At 42.4% G+C, this 12,877-nt stretch overlaps 1 protein-coding gene across 2 annotated transcripts in view; it reads right to left on the bottom strand.

Moving 5' to 3' along the window:
• Positions 1 to 10,112, bottom strand: part of SGO2 (shugoshin 2) — a 28,631-nt gene extending 18,519 nt beyond the window's left edge. For both annotated transcript variants that reach the window (XM_055573052.1, XM_055573051.1), the window contains exons 1-2: positions 9,955 to 10,112; positions 319 to 453 (exon numbers count right to left, since the gene is read on the bottom strand). In XM_055573052.1, coding sequence (XP_055429027.1) covers positions 319 to 451 — 133 coding nt within the window. In that variant the 5' untranslated portion in view covers positions 452 to 453; positions 9,955 to 10,112. The remainder of the gene's footprint in view (positions 1 to 318; positions 454 to 9,954) is intronic.
• Positions 10,113 to 12,877: the final 2,765 nt, after the last annotated feature.

Below are 12,877 nucleotides of genomic sequence, written 5' to 3'. Positions count from 1 at the left end.
TATCAGAAGGACAATCCATCACTTTTTTCAAGTTCTTTTTCAGAAATATCACTTTGGTATTTTCTTTGCAGTGTAGGAGGTAACTGCCTTGGGCCACCCATCCCCCAGCCTCACTGCTGAAAATTCAGCTGTCATGACTGACAGTAATTCATCATAAGCACCCCCAAATAAAAGGAGTTGAAAGAGATGAAGGATTGAATAGAGAAGGTATCATTTAATACAACAGTCGTTTTCTATATTTGATAAAGTACCAAACACTATATCAATTCTCCAGAAAAAATTAAAAATATGAGCATACTTTAGACAAATGACACTTACTTATTATTTTTGTTTTTATTTTTGAAGCAAGAGAAACATTCAACTTAGTAGTCTTTGAAATTCTTCTGTCTTTCACATGTTTCTTAATTCCTGAGGTAAAAAGTGAACTGGTTTCCATTGCTGGGTACTCCATCACTGAAGTAAAAAAAGAAAGGAAGCAGAAAATCATAGTATTAATTAATAAAGGGAAAAAGAGCAACTGATAAATACACTCTAAGAAGTAAATTATGACTTAAATAATATGCTTTGTACATAAAGTGAAAGTGAAAGTGAAGTCGCTCAGTTGTGTCTGACTCTTTGTGACCCCATGGACTGTAGCCTACCACACTCCTCCATCCAGGCAAGTATTGGATTTTCCAGGCAAGAGTACTGGAGTGGGTTGCCATGCATAAGTATTTGCAGAACCCTTCATATAAAATCTGAAACTATGAATGTAATCAAAAATGGTTTAAAAGTAGAATCCTAAAAAGGTAAATGACTTTTTCACTCAAACCTATATCATTACGTCTGCCTGCCAGGAGCTCAGGTCGGCACTGGGTACAGAAAACAGGATCAGGCTGCATAGCAATGCAGAGTTATAGAACGTGGGCACAGACTATACTGTGATGCAAAATAAGAAGTGTAAACTTGGAGTTATGAACAGAAGAGATATACCTAAACCTATGGGGACTGTTCCCACTTCATCCTCAGATATTCATTCCATTTTCTGCAGCCTTTACAACAAAATTCATTAAAAAAAAAAAGGTATCTATAGTCAGTTTCCAATCTTCTTGTAACTCTACTTCATTCAGGCTTTTACTCTATTCCAACAAAATGACATTTGTCAAGGTTTCTCATGACCTTCATACTGTTAACCTAATGGTCAGTTCTCAATCCTCATCTAATTTAACATCAGCATTAAATGTGGTTAATTTATCCTTCCTCCTCAAAAATGGTATTTTCTTGGCTACAAGAACACCACAAACTCCTGTTATTTTTTTCCCTCTAGCTAACTAGCTGCTGCTTCTTAGTCTCTTGATGGAATTCCAGTTCAGCTATTTCAAACCCTGAAAGATGATGCTGTGAAAGTGCTGCACTCAATATGCCAGCAAATTTGGAAAACTCAGCACTGGCCACAGGACTGGAAAAGGTCAGTTTTCATTCCAATCCCAAAGAAAGGCAATGCCAAAGAATGCTCAAACTACCGCACAATTGCACTCATCTCACACGCTAGTAAAGTAATGCTCAAAATTCTCCAAGACAGGCTTCATGAACCGTGAACTTCCTGATGTTCAAGCTGGTTTTAGAAAAGGCAGAGGAACCAGAGACCAAATTGCCAACATCTGCTGGATCATAGAAAAAGCAAGAGAGTTCCAGAAAAACATCTATTTCTGCTTTATTGACTATGCCAAAGCAAACTTTGACTGTGTGGATCACAAGAAACTGTGGAAAATTCTTCAAGAGATGGGAATACCAGACTACCTGATCTGCCTCTTGAGAAATGTGTATGCAGGTCAGGAAGCAACAGTTAGAACTGGACATGGAACAACAGACTGGTTCCAAATAGGAAAAGGAGTTCGTCAAGGCTGTATATTGTCACCCTGTTTATTTAACTTCTATGCAGAGTACATCATGAGAAACGCTGGGCTGGAAGAAACACAAGCTGGAATCAAGATTGCCGGGAGAAATATCAATAACCTCAGATATGCAGATGACACCACCCTTATGGCAGAAAGTGAAGAGGAACTCAAAAGCCTCTTGATGAAAGTGAAAGTGGAGAGTGAAAAAGTTGGCTTAAAGCTCAACATTCAGAAAACGAAGATCGTGGCATCTGGTCCCACCACTTCATGGGAAATAGATGGGGAAACAGTGGAAACAGTGTCAGACTTTATTTTTCTGGGCTCCAAAATCACTACAGATGGTGACTGCACCCATGAAATTAAAAGACGCTTACTCCTTGGAAGGAAAGTTATGGCCAACCTAGATAGCATATGCAAAAGCAGAGACATTACTTTGCCAACAAAGGTCCATCTAGTCAAGGCTATGGTTTTTCCTGTGGTCATGTATGGATGTGAGTTGGACTGTGAAGAAAGCTGAGCACCAAAGAATTGATGCTTTTGAACTGTGGTGTTGGAGAAGACTCTTGAGAGTCCCCTGGACTGCAAGGAGATCCAACCAGTCCATTCTAAAGGAGATCAGCCCTGGGATTTCTTTGAAAGGAATGATGCTAAAGCTGAAACTCCAGTACTTTGGCCACCTCATGCGAAGAGTTGACTCATTGGAAAAGACTCTGATGCTGGGAGGGATTGGGGGCAGGAGGAGAAGGGAACAACAGAGGATGAGATGGCTGGATGGCATCACTGACTCGATGGACGTGAGTCTGAGTGAACTCCGGGAGTTGGTGATGGACAGGGAGGCCTGGCATGCTGCGATTCATGGGGTCGCAAAGAGTCGGACACCACTGAGCGACTGAACTGAACTGAACTGAAGCTATAATAGGTTCTCTTCTTGGATTTCTTTATCTACCCTCACTCTTCCAGTGAATTCATAGTCATGGTTTAAAATACCACCTAGATGTCAAGAACTTCAAAATTTATGTCCTCTGTCTGGAACTCTTTCCTAAACTTCCCTGGATTCATATCATTATCTACTCCACAACTCCACTTGAATAACTAAAACAGCATATCAAACTTGGCCTGCTCAAGCCTGCTCCACTCAGAGCCTTCCCCATTTCAACTCTCTCCTTCCAGTTGCTTTGGTCAAAAATCCCCCACATCCCAATCTACCTTCACAATTCATTTAGACTCTGACTACTTTTAAGTATCTCCACTGCTATCAACCTAGACTCAGGCACTAACATGTCTCACCTGAATTATTTCAATAGCTTCTTTCCAACCCTACTTCTACTCCTGCCCTCACTACAGTTTATTAATCTATAGAATGTAAAACTCTCCACCATCTACTCTTCTTCCCATTTCTATAATTTAAACTCCTCTTTTTCTCCCCCTCGTCCATTCTTCTCAAGTCACAGTGGCCACCAAGATCTAACTGCTACTATTATATGTCTGGTATTCTTCAGCTTCAGGTCTTCTGTATTGAAGTACCCATTCTAGGGAGACTTACCATACGGAGATTGAGGTACAGTCATTCCTTGGTACCTGCAGGGTACTTGTTCCAGGACCCCACAGATACCAAAATCCATAATGCTCAAGTTCCTTATATAAAATGGCATAATATTTACATATGACCTACATTAATCCTTCTGTATAGTTTATATTATCTTTATATTACTTATAATACCTAATACACTGTAAATAGTAGTAGATCAGATCAGATCAGTCACTCAGTCATGTCTGGCTCTTTGCGACCCCATGAATCGCAGCACGCCAGGCCTCCCTGTCCATCACCAACTCCCGGAGTTCACTCAGACTCACGTCCATTGAGTCAGTGATGCCATCCAGCCATCTCATCCTCTGTTGTTCCCTTCTCCTCCTGCCCCCAATCCCTCCCAGCATCAGAGTCTTTTCCAATGAGTCAACTCTTCGCATGAGGTGGCCAAAGTACTGGAGTTTCAGCTTTAGCATCATTCCTTTCAAAGAAATCCCAGGGCTGATCTCCTTCAGAATGGACTGGTTGGATCTCCTTGCAGTCCAAGGGACTCTCAAAAGTCTTCTCCAACACCACAGTTCAAAAGCATCAATTCTTTGGTGCTCAGCTTTCTTCACAGTCCAACTCACATCCATACATGACCACAGGAAAAACCATAGCCTTGACTAGACGAACCTTTGTTGGCAAAGTAATGTCTCTGCTTTTGAATATGCTATCTAGGTTGGCCATAACTTTCCTTCCAAGGAGTAAGCGTCTTTTAATTTCATGGGTGCAGTCACCATCTGTAGTGATTTTGGAGCCCAGAAAAATAAAGTCTGACACTGTTTCCACTGTTTCCCCATCTATTTCCCATGAAGTGGTGGGACCAGATGCCACGATCTTCGTTTTCTGAATGTTGAGCTTTAAGCCAACTTTTTCACTCTCCACTTTCACTTTCATCAAGAGGCTTTTGAGTTCCTCTTCACTTTCTGCCATAAGGGTGGTGTCATCTGCATATCTGAGGTTATTGATATTTCTCCCGGCAATCTTGATTCCAGCTTGTGTTTCTTCCAGCCCAGCGTTTCTCATGATGTACTCTGCATAGAAGTTAAATAAACAGGGTGACAATATACAGCCTTGACGAACTCCTTTTCCTATTTGGAACCAGTCTATTGTTCCATGTCCAGTTCTAACTGTTGCTTCCTGACCTGCATACACATTTCTCAAGAGGCAGATCAGGTAGTCTGGTATTCCCATCTCTTGAAGAATTTTCCACAGTTTCTTGTGATCCACACAGTCAAAGGCTTTGGCATAGTCAATAAAGCAGAAATAGATGTTTTTCTGGAACTCTCTTGCTTTTTCTATGATCCAGCAGATGTTGGCATTTGGTCTCTGGTTCCTCTGCCTTTTCTAAAACCAGCTTGAACATCAGGAAGTTCACGGTTCATGAAGCCTGTCTTGGAGAATTTTGAGCATTACTTTACTAGCGTGTGAGATGAGTGCAATTGTGCGGTAGTTTGAGCATTCTTTGGCATTGCCTTTCTTTGGGATTGGAATGAAAACTGACCTTTTTGCTATGTAAATAGTTGCTCCTTTGCCCTTGGATGTGGGGTATCTCCTCAAAGTCACTCCAGCACCAGTGAAGCTGCCGCTCCAGCGCCGCTCCACATCCAAGGGCAAAGGAGAAGCCCCAGCAAGATGGTAGGAGGGGTGAAATTGCATTTAGAATCAAACCCCATACCCGCCAGAGATGCTCAGAGGGCTCAAACCTTGTGTACACCAGGACCCTGAGACCCCACAGAGACTGAGACAGAACTGTGTTTGAGTGTCTCTTGCAGAGGTACGGATCAGCAGTGAACTGCTGCTGGGGCAGGGGCTCTGGGTGCAGCCAACCTGGGTATGGCATAAGCCCTTTTGGAGGAGGTCACCATTAACCCCACCATAGAGCCACGAGAACTTACACAGCACTGGGGAAACAGACTCTTGGAGGGCACAAATAACCCTGTGCACACCAGGACCCAGGAGAAAGGGGCAGTGACCCCACAGGAGACTGACCCAGACTTGCCCGTGAGTGTCCAGGAGTCTCCAGCAGAGGTGTAGGTCAATGGTGGCCTGCTGCAGGGTCGGGGGCACTGAGTGCAGCAGTGTGTGCATGGGACCTTTTGAAGGAGGTAGCCATTATCTTCATTACCTCCACCATAGTTTGGCCTCAGGTCAAATAAGAGGGAGGGAACACAGCCCAGTCCCTCAATTGAAAATTGGATTAAGGATTTACTGAGCATGGCCCCACAACATTAGAACAAGACCTAGTTTCCCCATCAGTCAGTCACTCCCATCAGAAAGCTGCCATAAGCCTTTCATCCTTCTTCATCAGAGGGCAGACAGAATGAAAACCATAATCACAGAAAACTAAACAATCTGATCACATGGACCACAGCCTTGTCTAACTCAATGAAACTGTGAGCCATGCCATGTAGGGCCACCCAAGATGGATGGGTCATGGTGGAGAGTTCTAATAAAACGTGGTCCACTGGAGAAAGCAATGGCAAACCACTTCAGTATTCTTGCCTTGAGAACCCCATGAACAGTATAAAAAGGCAAAAAAATAGGACACTGAAGGATGAATTCCCCAGGTCTGCAGGTGCCCAATATGCTACTGGAGATCAGTGGAGAAATAATACCAGAAAGAATGAAGAGAAAGAACCAAAGCAAAAACAACACCCAGTTGTGGATGTGACTGGAGATGGAAGTAAAGTCCAATGCTGTAAAGAGCAATATTGCATAGGAACCTGGAATGTTAGGTCCAAGAATCAAGGCAAATTGGAAGTGGTCAAACAGGAGATGGCAGGAGTGAATATTGACATTTTAGGAATCAGTGAACTAAAATGGACTGGAATGGGTGAATTTAACTCAGATGACCATTATATCTACCACTGTGGGCAAGAATCCCTTAGAAGAAATGGAGTAGCCCTCATACCCTCATAGTCAACAAAACAGTATGAAATGCAGTCCTTGGATGCAATCTCAAAAATGACAGAATGATCTCTGTTCATTTCCAAGGCAAACCATTCAAAATCACAGTAATCCAAGTCTATGCCCCAACCAGTAATGCTGAAGAAGCTGAAGTTGAACGATTCTGTGATGACCTACAAGATCTTCTAGAACTAACACCCAAAAAAGATGTCCTCTTCATTATAGGGGACTAGAATGCAAGTAGAAAGTCAAGAGATACCTGGAGTAATAGGCAAATTTGGCCTTGGAGTACAGAATGAAGCAGGGCAAAAGGTAATAAGAGTTTTACCAAGAGAACACACTGGTCATAGCAAACACCCTCTTCCAACAACACAAGAGAAGACTCAACACATGGACATCACCAGATGGTTAACACTGAAATCAGACTGATTATATTTGCAGCCAAAGATGAAGAAGCTCTATACAGTCAGCAAAAACAAGACTGGGAGCTGAATGTGGCTCAGTTCATGAACTCCTTATTGCCAAATTCAGAATTAAATTGAAGAAAGAAGGGAAAACCACTAGACCATTCAGGTATGACCTAAATCAAATCCCTTACAATTATACAGTGGAAGTGACAAATCAATTCAAGGGATTAGATCTGATAGACAGAGTGCATGAAGAACTATGGACAGAGGTTCGTGATATTGTACAGGAGGCAGTGATTGAGACCATCCCCAAGAAAAAGAAATGAAAAAGGCAAAATGGTTGTCTGAGGAGGTCTTACAAATAGCAGAGAAAGGAAGAGAAGTGAAAGGCAAAGGAGAAAAGGAAAGATATGCCCATCTGAATGCAGAGTTCCAAAGAAAAGCAAGGAGAGATAAGAAAGCCTTCCTCAGTGACCAAAGCAAATAAATAGAGGAAAACAATAGAATGGGAAAGCCTAGGGGTCTCTTCAAGAAAATTAGAAATACCAAGCGAACATTTCATGCAAAGTTGGGCACAATAAAGGACAAAAATGGTATGGGCCTAACAGAAGCAGAAGATACTAAGAAGACGTGACAAGAGTACACAGAAGAATTATACAAAAAAAGATCTTTATGACCCAGATAATCACGATGGTGTGATCACTCACCTAGAGCCAGACATCTTGGAGCACGAAGTCAAGTGGGCCTTAGGAAGCGTCACTATGAACAAAGCTAGTGTAAGTGATGGAATTCCAGCTGAGCTATTTCAAATCCTAAAAGATGATGCTGTGAAAGTGCTGCACTCAATATGCCAGCAAATTTGGAAAACTCAGCAGTAGCCACAGGACTGGAAAAGGTCAGTTTTCATTCCAATCCCAAAGAAAGGCAATGCCAAACAATGCCCAACCTACAGCACACTTGCATTCATCTCAAAGGCTAGCAAAGTAATGCTCACAATTTTCCAAGCCAGGCTTCAACAGTACTTCATCCGAGAACTTTCTGATGTTCAAGCTGGATTTAGAAAAGGCAGAGGAACCAGAGATCAAATCGCCAATACCTGTTGGATCATCAAAAAAGCAAGAGAGTTCCAGAAAAACATCTTATTTCTGCTTTATTGACCACACCAAAGCCTTTGACTGTGTGGATCACAACAGACTGGAAAATTCTTCAAGAGATGGGAATACCAGACCACCTTACCTGCCTCCTGAGAAACGTGTATGCAGGTCAAGAAGCAACAGTTAGAACCAGACATGGAACAATAGACTGGTTCCAGATTGGGAAAGGAGTATGTCAAGGCTGTATATTGTCACCCTGCTTATTTAACTTATATGCAGAGTACATTATGAGAAATGCTGGGCTGGATGAAACACAAGATGGAATCAAGACTGTCAGGAGAAATATCAATAACCTCAACTATGCAGATAACACCCTTCTTATGGCAGAAAGCGAATAACTAAAGAGCCTCTTGACAAAAGTGAAAGAGGAGAGTGAAAAAGTTAGTTTAAAACTCAACATTTAAAAAACTAAGATCCAGTCGCATCACTTCATGGCAAATAGATGGGGAAACAATGGAAACAGTGACAAACTATTTTTGGGCTCCAAAATGACTGTAGATGGTGACTGCAGCCATGAAATTAAAAGACGCTTGCTCCTTGGAAGAAAAGCTATGACCAACCTAGATAGCATATTAAAAAGCAGAGACATTACTTTGCTGACAAAGGACCGTCCAGTCAAAGCTATGGTTTTTCCAGTAGTCATGTATGGATGTGAGAGTTGGACTATTAAAGAAAGCTGAGCGCCAAAGAATTAATGCTTTGAACTGTGGTGCAGGAGAAGTCCCCTGGACTGCAAGGCGATCAAATCAGTCAATCCTAAAGGAAATCAGTCCTTAATATTCATTGGAAGGACTGATGCTGAAGCTGAAGATCCAATACTTCGGCCTCCTGATGCAAAGAACTGACTCCTTGGAAAAGACCCTGATGCTGGGAAAGATTGAGGGCAGGAGGAGAAGGGGACGACAGAGGATAAGATGGTTGGATGGCATTACCGACTAGACAGACATGAGTTTGAGCAAGCTCCGGGAGTTGGTGATGGATAGTAAAGCCTGGTGTGCTGCACTCCATGGGGTCACAAAGAATCGGACACCACTGAACGACTGAAATGAACTGAAATAGTTGATCAGCAATTGGCAAAATCAAACTTTGCTTTTAGGAACTTTCTGGAATTTTCCCCAATTTTTTCTTCACTGATTCAGTTGGTTGAATGAGCAGATTCAGAACCAAGATGGATCACCGACTGTATTATAAAATAGTGGTTAGACGGTTTCCAGTTCTGACATTTAGTGCCCCAGTTCTAATATTTCATAGCTATGCGATTCTAGCATCTCCAAGTCTCAATTTCCAGACTTAGACCATTATTTAAAAAATATAAATAAGGGCATCTCACTGTAAGCACTTAATGAGCCAATGCGTATACAGTGCCTAGTACTGGACATAGCACAAAGCTCTCACTAACATTACCTATGTACTATTACTCTGGCTAGCATCTCGGCTATCTTTAAAGCAGAGCTACTCGGTTCCACACCCGATTCTCATGACTTGAATTCCTTATGTAGAAAAATCACAGTCCATACTGCCTAGCGAAATCCTACCTGTACGTCAAGACCCTATCCAGTTCAAGTTCTAAGCTCTTCCTAGTGTTCTATCACCCCTTCGCCTTCAGTCAGCCTCCCTTCTAAACGAGCGCTCCAAAGGAGAGGGTCCTCCGAGATCCCGGGTAAGCAGTCTCTTAACAGTCATTCAGCCTATTTACTGAGAGCTCACAGTGAACCAGATATTGTTCTAAAAGTAGTCAAAAGGACAGAAATCCCTTCCTGCCAAGAGCTGGCCTGGCGGCTCGCCTCCTCACAGAACCGAGCGCTCAAACTCCCAGGACAAGAGGCAGCGACTCAGATACGACCCAGCGCCATTTCCAAGAAGCCCCTCGGAGACCAAGCTGAAGTCGCGGACCCGGAGACCGGAGTGGGCGGGGCCGTGGGCGGCTAGGCTGACCAGAGACCTCGGAAGGCAGCGCACAGTGGTTCGGCTCGGGAAAGGCATGGATACCGCCAGACGGGGGGACCCACACCAAATGTCATAGGTCACTGACTTACCACTTTTTCAGGGTCGGGGGAACCAGCACCCAGCTCCGGGAGCCCGGCGTTCGCGGCCAGGGCTTGGGTTTAAACTCTGCAACCGTTAGCGTTCCTCGCACCAGCCAATCAGGTCCTGAAAAGGAGGCGCAAAGCAACTTGGTTTCCAGGAAGTGGGACGTGAAAGGGGTGGGACCTCGACGTGAGCGACGGAAGGGGTCGTGGCCAGGCAAGCCAGGGCCCACCCAGCCAGAGTGCAAAGGGATTCCTTAGACTTTGAGCTGGTACTGTTCGTTGTCTCCTAATGCGTTTAAGAAAAAGGAAACTCCCCTTTGACAAAACTAGGTTTTTCAATCAGATGTTTAAAAGGCTTGGCAGCCACCTGAAGCCTGTTGGAAAGTTTTCGTTGTTCCTGACGCTACTGTAAAACTGCCTGCCCACATTTTACCAGTTCTACATCTTTGCAGTATGACGCCAGCAGGGTTATTTAGTTTCCACTTAAAAGCCCTCTCCATTTTTTCTTTTAACTTTTCGAGGAGAATGCGGCAAAGAAATTTGAAATGCTGGATCTCATTAATACTTAGTTCTTATACTAATGGTTTGTTTTAGCTAAATATACAAGAATGGCATTTTCCGTTATTCACAACGACACAGAAATATGTATTATAAACTTTATGTTCCAGGTTAATTAGCTTAGTTTCCTTTCACAAGTGACTTTCATAATCTGGAAAAACTATACAGAGAATAAAACTTTATCTTTGTATTGTATTAGTTTGAAAATGAAAATAGTTGGTTAAATCTAGGTTTTACTAGTTCATTATACAGTGATGTAGTCAACCTTATAGCCATGTCACTATTTTGTTCATTTGGAAACATTTGAGACTCACAACTTTTCATTTTACTTTATAGAATCTAGATAAATGATGCAAACAATGGTTTTGAATTAGATCTTCAGTATATTTCAAGATCAGTCTCCAAAGATATCTAGCTGAGTCTTCTTTAAGCAGAAAAGTATTTACTGATTGGCCACCTGCTAAAATTACAGTGTATACTACAGTAAAAACTCCAATAATAGTGGTTTAAAATGAAATTGATTATAGAAATCTCTGCATATCTAGAGTTTAACTAGCACTATGTCTTGTGTACTCAGCTTGACATATTCAAGTCAGTTCAATTCAGTCACTCAGTCATGTCCGACTCTTTGTGACTCAATGGACTGCAGCACGCCAGGCTTCCTTGTCCATCACCAACTCCCAGAGTTTGCTCAAATTCACGCCATCCAACCATCTCATCCTCTGTTCTCTTCTCTCCTGCCTTCAATCTTTCCCAGCATTAGGGTCTTTTCTAATATTGAAGCTTCAGCATCAGTCCTTCCAATAAATAATCAGGACTGATTTCCTTTAGGATCGACTGGTTTGATCTCCTTGCAGTCCAAAGGATGCTCAGGAGTCTTCTCCACAGTTCAAAAGCATCAATTCTTCAATCCTACTCTCACAACCATACATGACTACTGGAAAAACCATAGCTTTGACTAGATGGATCTTTGTTGGTAAAGTAATGTCTCTGCTTTTAACATGCTGTCTAGGTTGGTCATAGCTTTTCTTTCAAGGAGCAAGCATCTTTTGATTTCATGGCTGCAGTCACTATCTGCAGTGATTTTGGAGGCCAAGAAAATAAAGTCTCTGTTTCCATTGTTTCCTCACCTATTTGCCATGAAGTGATGCGACTGGATGCATGATCTTAGCTTTTTGAACTAAGCCAGCTTTTTCCCTTTCCTCTTTCATTTTCATCAAGAGGTTCTTTAGTTCCACTTCACTTTCTGCTGTAAAGGTGGTGTCATTTGCATATCTGAGGTTATTGACACTTCTCCACGCAATCTAGATTCCAGCTTGTGCTTCATAGTCTGGCATTTAGCATGATGTACTTTGCATATAAGTTAAATAAGCAGGGTGACAATATACAGCCTTGACGTACTCCTTTCCCAATTTGGAATCAGTCTGTTGTTCCATGTCTGGTTCTAACTGTTGCTTCTTGACCTGCATACACGTTTCTCAGGAGGCAGGTAAGGTGGTCTGGTATTCCCATCTCTTGAAGAATTTTCCAGTCTGTTGTGATCCACACAGTCAAAGGCTTTGGTGTGGTCAATAAAGCAGAAATAAGATGTTTTTCTGGAACTCTCTTGCTTTTTTGATGATCCAACAGGTATTGGCGATTTGATCTCTGGTTCCTCTGCCTTTTCTAAATCCAGCTTGATTGAACATCAGGAAGTTCTCGGATGAAGTACTGTTGAAGCCTGGCTTGGAGAATTGTGAACGTTACTTTGCTAGCCTGTGAGATGAGTGCAATTGTGCGGTAGTTTGAGCATTGTTTGGCATTGCCTTTCTTTGGGATTGGAATGAAAACCGACCTTTTCCAGTCCTGTGGCCGCTGCTGAGTTTTCCAAATTTGCTGGCATATTGAGTGCAGCACTTTCACAGCATCATCTTTTAGGATTTGAAATAGCTCAGCTGGAATTCCATCACTAGCTTTGTTCATAGTGACGCTTCCTAAGGCCCACTTGACTTCGTGCTCCAGGATGTCTGGCTCTAGGTGAGTGATCACACCATTGTGATAATCTGGGTCATTAAGATGTCTTTTGTATAGTTCTTCTGTGTGTTCTTGTCACGTCTTCTTAGTATCTTCTGCTTCTGTTAGGCCCATACTGTTTCTGTCCTTTATTGTGCCCAACTTTGCATGAAATGTTCCCTTGGTCTCTCTAATTTTCTTGAAGAGATCTCTAGTCTTTCCAATCCTATTGTTTTCTTCTATTTCTTTGCATTGATCACTGAGGAAGGCTTTCTTATCTCTCCTTGCTATTCTTTGGAACTCTGCATTCAGATGGGTATATCTTTCCTTTTCTCCTTTGCCTTTCACTTCTCTTCTTTTCTCAACTATTTGTAAGACC

Source organism: Bubalus kerabau, chromosome 3 (genome assembly GCF_029407905.1).
Source record: "Bubalus kerabau isolate K-KA32 ecotype Philippines breed swamp buffalo chromosome 3, PCC_UOA_SB_1v2, whole genome shotgun sequence".
Lineage (NCBI taxonomy): Eukaryota > Metazoa > Chordata > Mammalia > Artiodactyla > Bovidae > Bubalus > Bubalus kerabau.
Note: the sequence above shows the minus strand (reverse complement) of the source record. Positions and strands in the feature narration are given on the sequence as shown.